The 18,221-nt window shown below is 46.8% G+C and overlaps 1 protein-coding gene across 5 annotated transcripts in view; it reads right to left on the reverse strand.

The window, feature by feature from the left end:
• The window catches only part of STAT3 (signal transducer and activator of transcription 3), a 408,239-nt gene that overhangs the window by 22,018 nt on the left and 368,000 nt on the right, over positions 1-18,221 (reverse strand). For all 5 annotated transcript variants that reach the window (XM_069237699.1, XM_069237698.1, XM_069237700.1 and 2 more), the window contains exon 22: positions 9,694-9,736. In XM_069237699.1, coding sequence (XP_069093800.1) covers positions 9,694-9,736 — 43 coding nt within the window. The remainder of the gene's footprint in view (positions 1-9,693; positions 9,737-18,221) is intronic.

An 18,221-nucleotide genomic window follows, 5' to 3' on the forward strand; every position in this document is an offset into this window, starting at 1 on the left:
TTTTTCAATTACAACAGGACACAGGAATGGTGCTGAGGCTACCTCACTAAAGCAAACCGCCTGTCATGCAATATTTCGTAGTCTGTTCCACTCTGACTACTGGCCTCCCCAGCTGCTCTGGCTGCTGCTGCCTCTGCTTTTTGCCTGGGATGAACAGAGAGCCTCCTGACTCTCAGTTCGATGCCCTCCTCCACCCGTAGGCTCGTCCCTGCGCCTCATCCCTGGTGGTCTAGTGGCCATCACAGGTATTTTGTCTCTGTCAACTCTTGATTTTCCTGCCTTTTTTCACTCGTTTTCTTTTTCTTTTCCATTGTTTTCCTTTTCCATCTTTCCTCCTTTTCTCTGCCCTCTTTCACTCTTGCTTTTTCTGCCTTTTTTCACTAATTGTCCTTTTCCATTGCTTTCCTTTTCCATCTCTCCTTTCCTCTGCCTTCTTTCATTCTTGCTTTTTCTGCCTTTTTTCACTCCATTTTCCTTTGCTTTTCCATCTCCCCTCCATTCCTCTGCACCCCTCCGGTGCCGCTGTGGTCCCTCCCCCCGTAAAGCACCTTTCCCGCCCTCCCGCCTCCCTGCTGACCACTCCCCCACCATCTCCCAATTGCAGCCGAGCGCGGGCACGCCGCTGGTACGCACCAAAGGCAAGCCCGTCTGCGCCCGGACCGGGCCCAGCGCCAGGAACCCTGGATCTCCGTTAAACCACCACCTGGCCTGCCTTCCTTACGACGCTGAGACCCTCCTCCGCCTCAGCACCAGACGTCTCAGCAACTGCTGCATCATCGCCCCCAAGAACACCCACGGATCTTTCACCTACAGGAACTGCAACTTCAGCGCCAGCCTCAACAAGCTGAAGGTACTCTTCACACACAGAGATAGCAACAACCTCCGCAACCCCATCAACTGCCTGCTCCTGAACATCTGCTCCCGCCACAAACTCGCTACAGGACTCTGGGATTTGATCGACACCGCCCGACCAGACATCGCCTTCCTTACCGAGACCTGGACCAACCCCACCTCGGGACCAGACATCACCATCGCCATTCTCAACGGGAATCCTAAGGAGGGACCGGCCCTCCTGCCCAGGCAGAGGACTCGCCTCACTACGTGTCAAGGTCGTCCCAGAAGAACAATGCACCACCATGGAACACCTTCACTTCCTAGTCCACTCAAACCACAACTCCTCCATCTGCGGCACCCTGGTGTAAAGACCACCCGGCCCTGCACAGCTTTCATAGATAATGTCGCAGACATCGCTACACCCCCACTGCCCCCCCAAGGCCCTGGTGTCAGACAGCTACCTCCTACTCGGCGACCTGAATTTCCACCTCGAGGACTGCGCCGATTCAAACACCACTGCTCTACTCGACAACCTTGCCACCCTCGGCCTCAGACAGCTGGTCTCCGCACCCACACACATTGCAGGACACACACAGGACCATATCTGCACCTCAAGCAACCGGATCACCATCAAGACCATCTCCACCCCAGACTGGACCGACCACCGCTGCAGTCTCTTCACAATCACCGCACCCCACAGGTAATGGAACGAAATCACCAACGAGCACCTCACCTTATCTCATCTCATGCAAAATCCCTACCCCCGATAAAGCCAACAGAGCAGCGTGCAATCTCAACGCATGGATCACCAAATGCGCCAACACTCTAGCCCCCCTCTGGCTGACATTGGCGAACAGTGTACCTGACAAAGCCAGCTGGTTCACCACGGAACTCCAAGAATCAAAGCATACCGCAGACGTTTAGAGAAAAAATGGATGAACAGCCGAACTAGCGAAGATTTCGCCTCCTGCAGAGCCACAACCGCCGAAAAATCAAGAACACAAGTAAGGACGCACTCCGGGAGCGCATCAACTCCTGGCACCGGAACCTGTGACTGACCCACCCAGACCATCCACCGCTGGTCCACGCTCACCAGGGAGGAAAGAGTCAGCATCATGAACAGCACTCACTCCGGAGCCCTGACGGACCCCTGCCCGCACCACATATACATCAGAGCCAGCGCTTCCATCGCCCCGAGCTCCGAAACACAATGAACTGCTCCATCAACACTGGCACCTTACCAGAGGACTGGAAACACGCTGAAATACACCCTCTCCTGAAGAAATCCTTCGGCCGACCCATCAGAACTAAAGAATTTCCAGCCCATCTCACTGCTACCCCACTGTAGAAAGCAATCAACGCACAACTACTGAATTTCATCAAGGCCAACAACTCCCTGGACAGCTCCCAGTCCAGCTTCTGCAGCAGCCACAGCATGGAGACAGCCCTCCTGGCAGCCACCGACGATCAGATTACCCCTAGACAGCGGCCACACCGCCACGGTCATACTCCTCGACCTCTCAGCAGCCTTCAACACGGTCTCCCAAAGCACCAGACTCCACGACATAGGAATCCACGGAAGAGCCCTGGAATGGATCCACTCCTTCCTCTCCAGGAGGACGCAGAGGGTCATACTCTCGCCCTACACATCCAGACCCACAAGAGTCAACTGTGGAGTCCCCTAAGGATCCTCACTGAGTCCCACACTGTTCAACGTATACATGGCCCCTCTCGCACCCATCGTCAGAAGCCACGGTATGAATATTGTGTCATATGACAATGACACGCCACATCATTTCCCTCATCGAAGACCCAGACATGGCCAAAAGGAACTTCTTCCTGGATGAGAGAAAGTTTCCTGAAGCTCAACTCCAACAAGACTGAGCTCATCATCTTCAGAAACGCCACCTCAGCTTGGGACGACTCCTGGTGGCCCACATCCCTCAGCACCCCTCCTGTACTGACTGAGCACGCCCGCAACCTAAGCATCATCCTCGACTCATCCATACTCATGACCGTCCAGGCATACTCAGTCGCCTCCTCCTGCTGGCACAACTCTGGAAGATCTTCAGATGGATCCCAGCAGACCATCGGAGGACATTCACCCACGCCTTAGTCACAAGCAAGCTCGACTATGGCAACACCCTCTACGCCGGCACCTCGACTAGAAACATCAAAAACTACAGCTCATCCAGAATGCAGCTGCCAGACTCATCCTGGACCTCCGATGCCAAGAACACATCTCTCAACACCTAAGGACCCTCCACTGGCTCCCGGTCGACAAACAAATCCCCTTAAAGCTACTCACCCACACGTACAGGGCCATACACAACACAGGACCAGCCCACCTGAACCACTGCGTCTCCTTCGACACCCCCGCCAGATCCCTCTGCTCCGCCCAGATGGCCCTGGCCACCATACCTCGTATTTGTAAAACCACCGCCAGAGGACGATCTTTCACCTACATGACAGCAAAGAGAACAACCTCCCCCTACACCTCAGACAAAGACCATCATTCAGGAAGAACCTCAAATCTTCGGATGAGCCCCCCCCACCCCCAAGCACCTTGAGACGGGTGAGTAGCTGCGCTTTACAAAAATTAACTGATTGACCTCTACACCAGGAAGCAATAGGCTTCTTCAAGGCAACAGAAACCAGGTATCAGACCTTGGGCAGTCCTGCCAGTCATAGCGACCAGTCTTTCCCAACTGCTAAATTTTGAGCTCCAAAAAGTGCTAAGTCTCACATAACAGAGCAGATAAAAGTGGAAGCAAATTGACCATAGAGGCACAGCAAACTCAGCTGCCAAAGGATTCAACTTCTTCCCACTCTGAGCTTTTGGTGCCACTGTTTAAGGGATCTTGAATCGCCATGCTAACCTTATAGAACTCATGTCATTAACAGCTTCCAGCCTTTCCCTGATGTAGGTTTTTGCCTTTCACAATGAAGATAGTCACACTCAATATGAGTGACCTATAATAAATAACAGGTGATCCTGAATAACGTGGATCTGGTTCTTTTGGACTTGGAAACTTCGGGCTTCATAAGGGATGGCAATTTGAATTACATGATCATTGGCCATAATTTGAATGTACCTTATGTTGATTTTACACAAAATGAGATTCCAAGGAACAACAAGCATTGCCAAAGCAATATGTCTGGCTTTGGATTCTATTTTGGCTTTGTAAATGCTTGTTAGGGAAGCTACAGGGGCATCATCAATCTAAAACTAAAAGGCTAAAAATATTTTTGGTTTATAAAAAAATATCTTTGGCTGCAAAAAAACACACATTGCCATAGCAGACCTACCCACTGATGGGAACTTACTTTGTGGGTGGGTGTGTGCTTTGTGAAAGAGCAGAACAACAAGATGCTTTCCACCGGTAACAATTTGTCTGGTGGACACTACACCTACCTGCATAATAACCCCTAAGCATCAGACTGAAAACTTCAAAGCTTTCACATCACCAGTGGTGGGGTAACTGGCTTCTAATCAATGCCGGAAGTGACCCCCGATGATTCCACCAAAGCTACATAGCAACCACCCCAACATAAGAAAGCCAGTTTCCATCCATTTGCTCTATGCCATTGAGGCAAGCAGATGGACTGACTTTGACAGAGCAGTGCAGTACAAGAACATAATCTTAGATTTTATTAACTTTGCCTATAACCATTTATTAAATGGGAAGGTGGGTATGTTGATGAGAAATCTGCAGATAGATAAAAAGAAACTGCTAGGTGATTGGTGGTGGGCCAGATCCCTCTGGAATGTGTGCCCAAAACCACATCCTCAATGTTTCCACGCAAAGAAGGTGAGACCATACCGCCTCTTTCTTGCTGATGTACCACATTGCAGTAGTGTTGTCTGTCAAAATCTGGACCAACTGACCTTGACTGGAGGTTAGAAGCCCTTGAGCGCCAGCCGAAATGACCGCAGTCCCAATAGGTTGAGAAGAAGAACCTCTCAGATAAAGACCTGAGGTCTCTTTTCTCCAGATCCTTCAGTCCTCCAGGAGAGCTCCACACCCTAACGTGGAGGCATCTGTCACTTGTTTAACCGCGGTTGGGGGCAAGAGGGGAGTAAAGGCCATTCCGCAATTCAGGGTCACCTCGTTCCTCCACAAGACCACTTCCACAGCAACACTGGTGGATATCACAATGGAGTCCGACAGGTGGTCACTGTCTGCGGAGGCACCACTGCAGGGCTCTCATGTACCAGAGTGGAAGAATGACTAGGCAAATGTAGGAACCCAGCAGGCTTACAAATATTAGTACCTTCAGGACTGTAACTTGACCCCTCCCTTGCTGAAAGGATGTAACAATTTCCTGCATGTATGCAATCCTCTGAAGTGAAGGAAAGGTTCGGAGAACAGTGGTGTCTGGTACCAACCCTATAAACTGTTGTCATAAGGAGGGCCACAGGTGAGATTTGGGCTCATGGACTGAAATGTCCACATCAAACAGTAGGGATGCTGTTGACTATGGATCGTGCATCACCAACTCTGGCGATCCGGCTTTGATAAGCCAGTTGTCCACGCACAGGTTGGAATACCTGACATCCTGAGATAGTCCACTACCATCACCATCACCTTTGTGAAAACTGGAGGGGCTGTTGTAAGGTCAAAGGGTAGAACCACAAAGTGGTAAGGCGTATAACCCATCACAAATCGCAGATACCTCCAGTGTGGCTGCAGCATAGGGATGTGGAAGTATGCATCCTGCAGGTCGAGTGACACCATCCAGTCTTCAAACACCAATGCCAACAACACTAGAGCTAGGGGAGACATCTTGAACTTTACCTGGAACAGTGCAGACTGCAGTCCTTCTTGAGAAGGAGGAATAAGGAAGTAACATCCATTACATATCTTCCCCTTCTCCTGCTCTAGCACGGACTGTGGCCTTGCTGGTCTTAAACTGCTCTAATGCAGAATCCACTTTTACCCCAAAGAGGTGGTAACCGTTGACTGGCACGACCATGTGGTTAGCCTGAACGTCTGATCAAAAGTTAGACGTACAAAGCGAAGCAGGCCGCCAAATGGAGACAGAGGTGCCAGTCGCCCAGGCCACAGAGTGTGACGTGTCTAGGCCAGATGTGATGATGCATTGGCAGGCATTTGGTCCATCTTGAATAATTTCCTGGAAGTGCGCTCTCATGTCTTCCAGAACGTGAAGGACAATCATCTGAGTCACGTCCCAAAGGGTCTGGGTGTAGCAATCTAGGAGACATTTGGCATTCAGTGACTTTAGTGCCATACTTCACAGCAGAAATCATCTTCTTACCACAGCCTCCAGGCACTTCGACTCCCTGTTTGAAGGAACCATAGGGAAAGTGCCTGCTGATTGCCCTGATTAACATGATTAACGATCCTTGGCTGGATAGGACTTCCAGATGCTTCTCCTCTTAAGTCCTTCAATATATATATGTTCAATAAAGAAAGACGTTTGGAGAACGATTCATCTAAATACGGGACCAATAATCTAGGATTGACTCTCAATAATACAACAACATTTTAGACGAATATACAATGGCTTCAGTCATATTTGAAAATTACCTTTGTGAAGCAAATTTTACAATCTATGTTAATGTTTTTCCTATCAGGGGAGGGGCATTGGAAGTAATAACCATAAGGCCATCTATATTTTTACAGCTTTTTTACGTGGTGAGAATGAGGAGAGTATGTAGGTATACATGTTTTTGATGGGAATTATTAATATAAGTCCGTCTTTTTGGGATATAGATATATAATGATAGTTAACAATGATTTGCATGTATCAAAATAAATATAATCATGTTGAGTAATTTCCTTGTATGTGTAAGTTCTTGCTTGACGCTTAAAGAATCATTATAGGGATTCCAGTGTTGGAACCTTAATAGGAGATGGGTTGTTTTTTCCTTTTCTGCGTGACTTTATTGCCACAGGCGCTTCGACTCCCTGTCTGAAGGAACCGTAGGGAAAGTACCTGCTGATTGCCCTTATTAACATAATGCCTGACATACCAAGCTTTCAGGAGAAGGATAAGTGGAAAGCAACAGTGGATCACCTGGAGGGGGTGGAAACGTTGAGCCACCAGTCGGCTAACTGTAGACCTCAATGTGTGCTCAACTACAGAGCTGCTAGAACTGGGTCCAAAAGGGCGCCATTGATTGGTGGCAATGGATCATTTGTTTAAGCTGATGGCAGAAGAGCCTCAGTGAACACATTGTTCTAAAACTCTACTGTGGAGAGCTGAAGGTCCAACAACTCCGCTGGCTTTTTGACCAATGAATGGAAGGACATCACTTCCGTAGTAGAGGGCCTATTTCAGATAAGTTGTTCAGTCCAATGGCTGAAGAGAGGACCTGGAACTCATTTCTGTCGTATGGGTGTAGATCTAGGGCACTTGAATCCATTCCAAAAAAGTTGTGGATACTTCTATTGCAGTCCTATTCAAGGAGCCTCTGTACTTCTCTCGTCTTGATCTGCTCTGCTCTGTGACTTCAGTGATCCGGGGTGGTACTGAAGGTAGGGGTAGTACCAGTGGAGGTGGTGACGTCCAAGGAACCGGCGGTTGGAGTGTGGTGTTTTGAAAAGCTGGTTTGAAGGCAGGAGGAGCTGGCATTGGTCCAGGAGGTATAGCGCCAAACAGCATCAAAGCCAGAGGCATAAACACAAGAAGGCCATACGGGTCCATGGAGACCACCAGCATGCCAGATGGTGCTGACGAGTTGGCAAAAATGCTGTACTTGAAGTTGAGGAACATCGCTGGGTCAGTGCCTGGAGTTAGAAATTCTGGAAGAGTCAGAGCCAGCGCTGGGTTCTCTGGGATGAAAGGTATTGGCACCAAAGGGCCACAAAAGGACAGGGGTGAAGCCAGTGGAGATCAAGGCCGCTCTAGGGCCAGGTCCAGAGGAGTCACTGCCACCAGGCTGCTCGAAGGAGGGTTAATGAGCTCTGTAACAACCATTCTGGTTCAGAGGATGTAGATCCTATGGGAGTTAGAGGCTGTAGGGGGCACTTGCTTTTCTCATGTTTCTTATACTTCTCTGATGCGAGCCATAAACAGCTTGGCCTCCCTTCCCTTGATTACTTTAGGGTGCAAGCTCAGACAAGATGAGCAGGAGGGCAAGCCATTTTCTGACATAAGGCACCAGGCACATGGAGTGGGGGTTATTAATAGAAGTATGGCCTTTACAGTCCCTGCTGAGATTAAACCCCTAACACTTGGATGGCGACACCGTGCTGCACAAGGTAAAGTTATTCTGCGAGGAAAACAAGTCAGAACAGTGAGCTCCAGATTCACATAGAAGGTGCAAAAAAAAAAAAGGGAACTGGCAACATTATGCTAAGGTGAGCACTACATAGCTTTGGTGACATTACCCGAGGTCTCTTCCAGTGTCGATTCGAAGCCTGCACCCTACACTGGCGACATTTGAGCTTTGAAGTTTCTGCATCCAGTCTGATGCCTGGGGATTATTCTACAGGTGCGGAATCTACAGGTAGAAGTATCAATCATAAAGCTGCCACTCACAGTGAAGCTGGTCAGTGGTAGATGTTGGGTGACACACTGCCCCAAGCTGTAGCAGGTGAACGAAAAATGTGACTAACCGACTAATGGATGAATAGGGCTGGCTGAAAGTCCTGGTTAATTGAGTATATTATACATATAACTTTAGTAAAACTGAAAGGTCTGGGCTGGCGCTAGAACTAAAATGGTTACTAGAATCATAAATCTTCCACTGACAGGACTGGAAACAGACACACACTTTGAAAATGAGAGTATTTTCAGACTATTGATACTGGTTGGTTATGTGCCTAAACAAGGCTGGGTAGCCATCAGAATAGTCATTGACACCAACGAAGACTCCCCGTCTTTGCTGTAACATGACAATCTTTGGGGCAATTACTGTTGCGGATCATTAACTGCCCTAACCAACTGTCCACCAATCAAATGTGAACATTACCAAGATTGCCAGATGACTGATGCACACAGAACGGGCACTATGAATTATCTCCTGCCAGAACAAGAGGAGGTCCTTTGTACAAATAAATACAAATGTTTAGATCCTGTTGGAAAAGGATCCAAAGCTACTTCCACTTAGGAGGTCTCTACTTCCTTCTCCCTATAACCAAACAGTGTCCCCACTGGTGATTTAGTGTGGTAACCGAGAGCTCAACCAGCCTTTGCAAAGTCCTTTGAACTCACACAAAGACATACTTGCAAATATTTTTGTCACTGGAAATGAGGGCCTACATCTGAATGCTGCTAGAAGCTGCAATGGAGCTAAAAAAAAAAGTACCGTGAAGGTTTTAAAAGAATTCAGAATTACACCTAGAAGTCAAGGGCACTTTACTCAGTCAAACCATATCAAGTCTGCTCCTGTACAAAATGAATCCACGAATGCCCTGATGAACAAAAGACACATTTACAAGGAGCACTTCAACAACTTTGATAATGGCACTCCATACATCCTCTGGCCAAAAAGAACTACCCATCGTCCACCTCTTAATACTTTTTAGAATATTCAGTGTTTGTTTCAACTCCTGGGCCTTAATTCCAAGGCACGTCCTATTGTCATGTACATTCTTTGCACATCCTACTGCTATGATTATTCTTTGATTGTCCTAATCAACAACATGAAATACATACATAATGGGCAAGGGGCTTTGGTGAGCTTGTATATTATTTTTGTTTGAAACACTAGCATTTCCGCCTACCAGGGTCAAAGCTTTAAAAAGTGACAGCTTTCAAAAAGGGTTCGGGAGCGATCTTATTAGCACCAGTGGATACGCAAAGAGAACATAACACCCTAAAAGCATATGTCGAACAGTGTCACAAATGAAAAAAAATTGGACAGCAAAACAAACTGAAAATACTTACGGTGTAACACAGATAAACTTTGTTTTCAAGTAGGGAACAGCACCTGTGATAAAAGAAATGATAAAAGATATTTACAGATGCCACACTTATCCAGTTGTTGAAATGTCAAGTAGTGTCTTAGACCACTTTTTAGATAGTTAACTGCAACGTAATGCAAAACTTTGAAAAGAATGTTTAGGGGGGAAAAAGCAATGGATCACATTATGGGGCTTGGAAACCTCCCCATTAAGTCTGCTCCCCACAGCCACAGATAGCAGGGATACTGGTAACTGTAAGTGGGTTTGGAGGTGAGTTAACAGCAATTCCAAATTCCCCCCTGATGATCTTCATTGGTTTTAGCAGCTCAAATAAGTGAAAATTAGACCTACAAGGCAACATGAAGATTAACGCCTTGCAGTACGATCATGCCTAATTTAGACAAGATTTATCAACCATGATTTGTCTCTCAAGTAAATGAAATGCCAAGCTCTACTAATTGCCAATACATTTGAACGCCCGTAGTGAGATGACATCTTACCTGTGCTCCACTTGCTCCAGTCGCTAGACAGAAGTGACACTACAATCTAAGTGACCATGCACTGACAACAACATAAGACTATCTATGCCTGAGACACCATATTGGTGCTAAAAGCTAACAGACTAGACACTCTTACGAGGCTGACCAGTACAAGGAGCGGGCTCATTCTTGAATGCAAGTAAAGTTGGCATCACAAAGAAGCTAACAAGTGATGTATTTTTTTTGTAAAGGAGGGAGCTGTGTTGGGATCTATTTCTTCTAGACACTTCACAACCTTTTTCTGCCCAGCCTAGAATGTTAGTTCTATATGGAATGTTAGGGAGCTCATCCAGAGTATGTGTTAATGTGAAGATTGGCTGGAAGAAGTTTGCAGGACGCTGATAATAGCTAGGGCGGCTCCTCCGTACTAGCGTTGCGCCCCTGCTCAGTCAGGCTGTGACAATTATTTTTCACTGCCTGACTGAGCCATGGGAGTCTAGGGCGGGGCAGGGCCATGGGAGGGAAGAGGAGTGCTGGGCACTTATTGTGCACATATCAGTTTGTCCGACCGTCTTTGGCTAGCCAAACTGACATGCCCACTTACATCTCTCCAACACAGACGGGTTGGAGAAATGGCACAGGATCCCTGTGCCTTAAAGAGCTTCAAACCAGCCCGCTCGGGCCTATCCCAGTGCTGCTCCCATGCTTGCTTTGGCATGAGAGCAGCGGCTGGATTGGGAGCCTGTGCTTCCTATCCCAGTATCAGGAACAGAGGAGCATCACGGAGGCAGCCGGCAAGTGTCGGAAAGGTACGTTTGTAAAAAATATTTTTAACACCCACCACACACACCCACACAAGACCGTCCTTACCCCCGCTTCACCACCCTTGATTGGTGACAGCTGCCACTAGATAATGGAGCCACCTACATGAACACTAAAGTCCAACATCTTTGTAAAATCTTTACAAAAACTACACTTACTTTCAGAAAAGAATGAAAACCAGTAAGAATGGTGCATATGGGCTTTTAAACCTTATAAATAAAATACGGGACCTGGTGCTTCAATGGTTCTAGAAGATCCACTGTGCCATAATGTACATCAGAACCTGAAAGTTAATTATTTCCACTCTGTGGCTAAAAGAACCCTGAACAAAGATCAGAATTTGCCAAGGTAACTTTCACTCAGGATATCATTTGCAGTGCATGTTTAGCTTTCTCACCATCTTAGGACTTAATCACATTTACACTTGTTTCCATCATAAGTGGTTTATTTTCACTTCTTTCTTTCAAGGTGATTCTCTCCTCAGCTGCCTTTTCACCGGACTCTTTTCAACAAATGTCCTTCCTAGGGTGACCAGACAGCTTGTGAGAAATAGGGTGTGTGTGGTTCATCTTCCAGATTCCCACACAACTGAGGGTTGCGACACGTCAAGTACAGGAACTGACCAAGTATGGGGACTAAGATGGGCGAAGAAAAAGAGAAACCCCTTTTCTTCACATTCAGACTTCAAACGAAGGGTCAAGGGTGGGGATTCCACCCACCTAAAAAATACCAGTATTGCTAAAGCTACCCAGTAGACATCTGTTTGTGGCATGTAGTGCTGTAGATTCACATGCTTTGCATAAATCCAACATCTAGTGCTGGGATCGGAGTGTTACAAGTTGCTTTAATTCCAAGAATCTTTCCGAGTCACAAGAATGAGATACTCCTCCTCTCAGTGACAGTGGGCATAGGCATTGAGTCTTTTGTTAGATTGTTTTCCTGTAGGCAGGTGAGGTAAAGAGTGTGGGTATTGAAAATGTCACTTACCCAGTGTACATCTGTTCGTGGCATCAGTCGCTGAGATTCACATGGTATGCATGAGCTCGCCATCTGGTGTTGGGTCGGAGTGTTACAAGTTGTTTTTCTTCGAAGAAGTGTTTTCGAGTCACGGGACCGAGTGACTCCTCCTTCTGTGCTCATTGCGCATGGGCGTCGACTCCATCTTCGATTGTTTTCCCCGCAGAGGGTGAGGTAGGAGTTGTACTATAGTAATAGTGCCCGCGCAATGAAAAATGTAAGTATGTACCTATTAAAGGATTAAGTAATATATATACAAATGTAAAAAATTGAAGGTAACTTCTGAACTGCTACAGGCTTCCGGGGAGGTGGGTGGGTCCATGTGAATCTCAGCGACTGATGCCACGAACAGACGTACACTGGGTAAGTGACATTTTCAGTTCGATGGCATCTGTCGCTGTAGATACACATGGTATGCATAGACTAGTAAGCAGTTAGTTCCCCATAAGCGGTGGTTTAGCCTGTAGGAGTAGAAGTTGTCTGAAATAGAGTTCTTAATACAGCTTGACCTACTGTAGCTTGTTGTGCGGATAGCACATCTATACAGTAGTGTTTGGTGAATGTGTGAGGCGTAGACCAAGTGGCTGCCTTACATATTTCCTGCATTGGGATGTTTCCTAAAAAGGCCATTGAAGCACCTTTTTTTCTTGTTGAATGTGCCCTGGGAGTAATGGGCAGTTGTCTTTTTGCTTTAAGGTAGCAGATTTGGATGCATTTAACTATCCATCTGGCTATACCTTGTTTTGATATTGGGTTACCTGCATGAGGTTTTTGGAATGCAATAAATAGCTGTTTAGTTTTTCTGATGTTCTTTGTTCTGTCAATGTAGTACATTAATGCTCTTTTGACATCTAATGTATGTAGTGCTCTTTCAGCCACAGAATCTGGCTGTGGGAAAAAAACTGGTAGTTCTACCGTTTGATTTAGATGGAATGGTGAAATAACTTTTGGTAAAAATTTTGGATTAGGTCGTAGGACGACCTTATTTTTATGTATTTGTATAAAAGGCTCTTGTGTTGTGAACGCTTGAATTTCACTTACTCTTCTTAGAGATGTAATGGCGATGAGAAAGGCAACTTTCCAGGTTAGGAATTGTATTCCGCAAGAGTGCATGGGTTCGAAAGGTGGGCCCATGAGTCTTGTTAGAACCACGTTTAGGTTCCATGAAGGAACAGGTGGTGTTCTTGGTGGTATAATTCTTTTAAGCCCTTCTATGAATGCTTTGATAACTGGTATCCTATACAAGGAAGTTGAATAGGTAGTTTGCAGGTATGCAGATATTGCTGCAAGGTGTATTTTAATAGAAGAGAAGGCTAGCTTTGCTTTTTGTAAATGGAGCAAGTAATTTACTATATGTTTTGGAGTTGCGTCTAGTGGTTGTATCTGATTATGATGGCAGTACCAAACAAATCTTTTCCACTTACTTGCGTAGCAGTGTCTAGTGGATGGCCTTCTGGCCTGCTTTATGACTTCCATACACTCTTGGCTAAGTTGTAAGTGTCCGAATTCTAGGATTTCAGGAGCCAGATTGCTAGATTCAGCGATGCTGGGTCCGGGTGTCTGATCTGTTGGTTGTGTTGCGTTAACAGATCTGGTTTGTTGGGCAGTTTGATGTGTGGTACTACAGACAGATCTAGCAGTGTTGTGTACCAGGGTTGTCTTGCCCACGTTGGTGCTATTAAAATGAGTTTGAGTTTGTTTTGACTCAATTTGTTTACTAGGTAAGGAAGGAGAGGGAGAGGAGGAAAGGCGTAAGCAAATATTCCTGACCAGTTCATCCATAGGGCATTGCCTTGGGATTGCTTGTGTGGGTATCTGGACGCGAAGTTTTGGCATTTTGCGTTCTCTTTTGTTGCAAATAAGTCTATTTGTGGTGTTCCCCAGAGTGTGAAGTAGGTGTTCAGAATCTGTGGGTGGATTTCCCATTCGTGGACTTGCTGGTGATCTCGAGAGAGATTGTCTGCCAGCTGATTCTGGATCCCCGGAATAAACTGTGCTATTAGACCAATTTGATGGTGGATTGCCCACTTCCATATTTTTTGAGCTAACAAGCTTAACTGCGTTGAATGTGTTCCTCCTTGTTTGTTTAGATAATACATCGTTGTCATGTTGTCTGTTTTGACAAGGATGTATTTGTGGGTTATGATTGGTTGGAAAGCTTTTAGTGCTTGAAAAACTGCTAATAATTCTAGATGATTTATATGCAGTTTTGTTTGATGTATGTTCCATTGTCCTCTTATGTTGTGTTGATTGAGATGTGCTCCCCACCCTGTCATGGAAGCATCTGTTGTTATTACGTACTGTGGCACTGGGTCTTGGAAAGGCCGCCCTATGTTTAAATTTAAACTGTTCCACCATAGAAGCGAGAGGTAAGTTTGGCGGTCTAGCAACACCAGATCTAGAAGGTGACCCTGTGCTTGAGACCACTGTGAGGCTAGGCACTGTTGTAAGGGCCTCATGTGCAGTCTTGCGTTTGGGACAATGGCTATGCATGAGGACATCATGCCTAGGAGCTGTAGTATTGTTCTTGCTTGTATTGTTTGGTTTGGAGACATGTGTTGAATGACTCTGTTGAAATTGTGGATCCTTTGTGGAGTTGGCGTTGCTACTCCTTTTGTCGTGTCTATTATGGCTCCTAGATATTGCTGTACTTTGCTTGGCAGAATGTTTGATTTTGCAAAGTTGACGGTGAACCCTAGTTTGTAGAGGGTTTGTATGACTTGATTTGTGTGGTTTGAGCATTGTGTGAGCGAACTGGTTTTGATTAGCCAGTCGTCTAGATACGGGAACACATGTATTTGCTGCCTTCTGATGTGTGCAGCGACTACTGCTAGGCATTTTGTGAATACTCTTGGAGCGGTTGTTAAACCAAAAGGCAATACTTTGAATTGGTAATGTATTCCTTTGAATACAAACCTTAGATATTTCCTGTGTGATTGATGTATTGGTATATGGAAATATGCGTCCTTGAGGTCTAGGGTTGTCATGTAGTTGTGTTTTTTGAGCAATGGTAACACTTCTTGTAGTGTGACCATGTGAAAGTGGTCTGATTTGATGAATGTGTTTACTACTCTGAGGTCTAGAATTGGTCTCAGTGTTTCGTCCTTTTTTGGTATCAAGAAGTACAGTGAATAAACTCCTGTGTTTATTTGTGTGCTTGGTACTAATTCTATTGCATTTTTTTGCAGTAGTGCTTGAACTTCTATCTCTAGAAGCTGTGAATGGTATTTTAATAAATTTTGTGATTTTGGTGGTATGTCTGGGGGGAATTGCAGGAATTCTATGCAATAACCATGTTGGATAATTGCTAGGACCCATGTGTCTGTAGTTATTTTGTCCCATGCTTCGTAATATTGACGTATCCTCCCCCCCACTGGTGTTGTGTGGGAGGGGTGAGTGACGTGTGAGTCACTGCTTGTTGGTAGTGGTTTTGGGGCTTTGAAATCTTCCTCTATTCCTAGGGAATTGCCCCCCTCTATACTGGCCCCGAAAACCTCCCCTGTACTGTCCCTGGTAGGTGGGCGGTGCGGACTGTGAGGTGCTAGCTTGTGTGGCCTGACCCCGAAACCCTCCTCTAAAAGGTGTTTTGCGGAAGGTGTTATAAGATCCTCTGCTCTGCGGGGAGTAGAGTGCGCCCATGGCCTTGGCAGTGTCAGTGTCCTTCTTGAGCTTTTCTATGGCTGTGTCGACCTCCGGACCGAACAGAAGTTTTTCGTTGACTGGCATGTTAAGCACTGCCTGCTGAATTTCTGGCTTGAATCCAGACGTTCTGAGCCATGCGTGCCTACGGATGGTAACCGACGTATTAATGGTCCTTGCGGCTGTGTCTGCTGCATCCATGGAGGAGCGTATTTGATTGTTGGAAATGTTTTGACCCTCCTCAACAACCTGTTTTGCTCTTTTTTGCAGATCTTTTGGGAGATGTTCAATGAGATGCTGCATCTCATCCCAGTGGGCTCTGTCGTATCGCGCTAGCAGCGCTTGTGAATTTGCGATGCGCCACTGGTTTGCTGCTTGGACAGCAACCCTCTTCCCGGCTGCATCGAACTTCCTGCTTTCTTTATCTGGGGGAGGTGCATCCCCAGAAGTGTGTGAATTTGCCCGTTTTCTGGCAGCTCCTACCACCACAGAATCTGGTGGCAGCTGAGAGGTGATGAATACAGGGTCCGTAGGAGGCGCCTTATACTTTTTGTCCACCCTAGGCGTCACTGCCCTACTTTTAACTGGCTCCTTGAAAATGTCCTTTGCATGGCGTAGCATGCCTGGGAGCATCGGCAGGCTTTGGTAGGAGCTGTGGGTTGAAGAGAGGGTGTTAAATAAAAAATCATCCTCTACTTGTTCCGAGTGTAGTTCCACATTATGGAATAGTGCTGCTCTAGCCACCACTTGTGAGTAGGCTGTGCTGTCTTCCGGTGGTGATGGCCTAGTTGGGTATGTGTCTGGGCTGTTATCAGACACTGGTGCGTCGTACAAGTCCCACGCATCCTGATCTTGGTCATCGTGGCTCATGGCGGTGTGAGCTGGCGAATGGGACGGGGTGTAAGTTGGCGAAGCCGGAGTTACAGGTGGAGGCGAGGGAGGAGGTGTTACCTTTTGTGCTGTTTGTTGCTGAGGAGTAAACTGAAGCGTTCTCTTTCGTTTGACAGGTGGAAGGGTACTGATCTTCCCAGTCCCCTGCTGAATAAAGATACGCTTTTGCGTGTGATCCACGTCAGTGGATTGCAGTTCTTGTTCAAATCTATGTTTCTTCATTTGTGAAGACATAGAATGCTCTTCAGTATAGGAGCCTGAAACAGGGTCTGATGTCGCTTTTTTCGGCTCCGAAAACCCTGTTGATTGTTTTTTCGGCTCCGAGGTAACCTTCCTCTTTTTCTGTGCCGAAAATTCTTGGCCTCTATGGTCTTCGGCGCCACTGTCTCGGCGTCGATCCGTGTCGACACCGAACTCTCGGTGTCGATGCTTCTGTTTAGCACTCTCTCGGTCCCGAGGAGGCTGCGTGCCGGTGTCTCGACCGAAGTCGGACGATCTCGACACTGAATGGGCCTTTTTCGGTGCCGATTGTTGGTCACCGAGAATTTGGGTGGAGCCATGGCCGGTTGGCAGTGGCGTCCCCTGGGCCTTCTTTCTTTTTTTAAGTTCTGATCTCGACGTCTTACTCACAGTTTTTGTAGAGTCTAGCTCGTCGGAGTCTGAATCCTGGATGGAAAAGGATTCCTCCTGTTCCTCTTCTGTCTCGAACTGTCGACGCTCCTTTGGCGTGGACGCCATCTGCAGTCTTCTCGCTCGACGGTCGCGCAGAGTTTTTCGGGACCGGAACGCCCGACAGGCCTCACAGGATTCTTCGCTGTGCTCGGGTGACAGGCACAGGTTACAGACCGAGTGTAGGTCCGTATAAGGATATTTGTTGTGGCATTCGGGCAGAATCGAAACGGGGTCCGTTCCATCGGCGTTGTTCTCCACGCGGTCGGGCCGACTAGGCCCCGACGGGGTGCCGAAATCTACCCCGAAGGGCACCGAAGCACTTCGATGTTCAACGCGTCGTCGTATGTGTCTATCTCGAACCGGATCGCAACGATACCGTCGAAAATCTTCCGTTTTCAGCTATCTTTCCGTTCCGAAACTCGGAGCGACAGGAACACGTCCGAACCCGATGGCGGAAAGAAAACAATCGAAGATGGAGTCGACGCCCATGCGCAATGAGCACAGAAGGAGGAGTCACTCGGTCCCGTGACTCGAAAACACTTCTTCGAAGAAAAACAACTTGTAACACTCCGACCCAACACCAGATGGCGAGCTCATGCATACCATGTGTATCTACAGCGACAGATGCCATCGAACATATATATACCCATGCAATGCATCAATGTATATAAATATTTACAATATTTTGTACTACAACGCCTACAGGCTTCCGGGGAGGAGGGATGGTGGGCGCTTGATGCCGTTTGATGGCATGTGTGGCTGTAGACACACATTCTTTGTGTAGACTGTAAACAGTCCCCTCCAACTAAGCGGTGGCTAGCCTGTAGGAGTGGGAGTAGCTTGAAAAAGTGTCCTGAAGACTGCTTGACTGACATTTGCCTGTTGACATGCTAAAACATCTATACAATAGTGTTTATTAAATGTGTGAAGTGTAGACCAAGTAGCAGCTTTACAGATATCTGCTATTGGAATGTTTCCTAAAAAGGCCATA

The sequence above is a fragment of the Pleurodeles waltl genome, chromosome 6, assembly GCF_031143425.1.
Source record: "Pleurodeles waltl isolate 20211129_DDA chromosome 6, aPleWal1.hap1.20221129, whole genome shotgun sequence".
Classification (NCBI taxonomy): Eukaryota; Metazoa; Chordata; class Amphibia; order Caudata; family Salamandridae; genus Pleurodeles; species Pleurodeles waltl.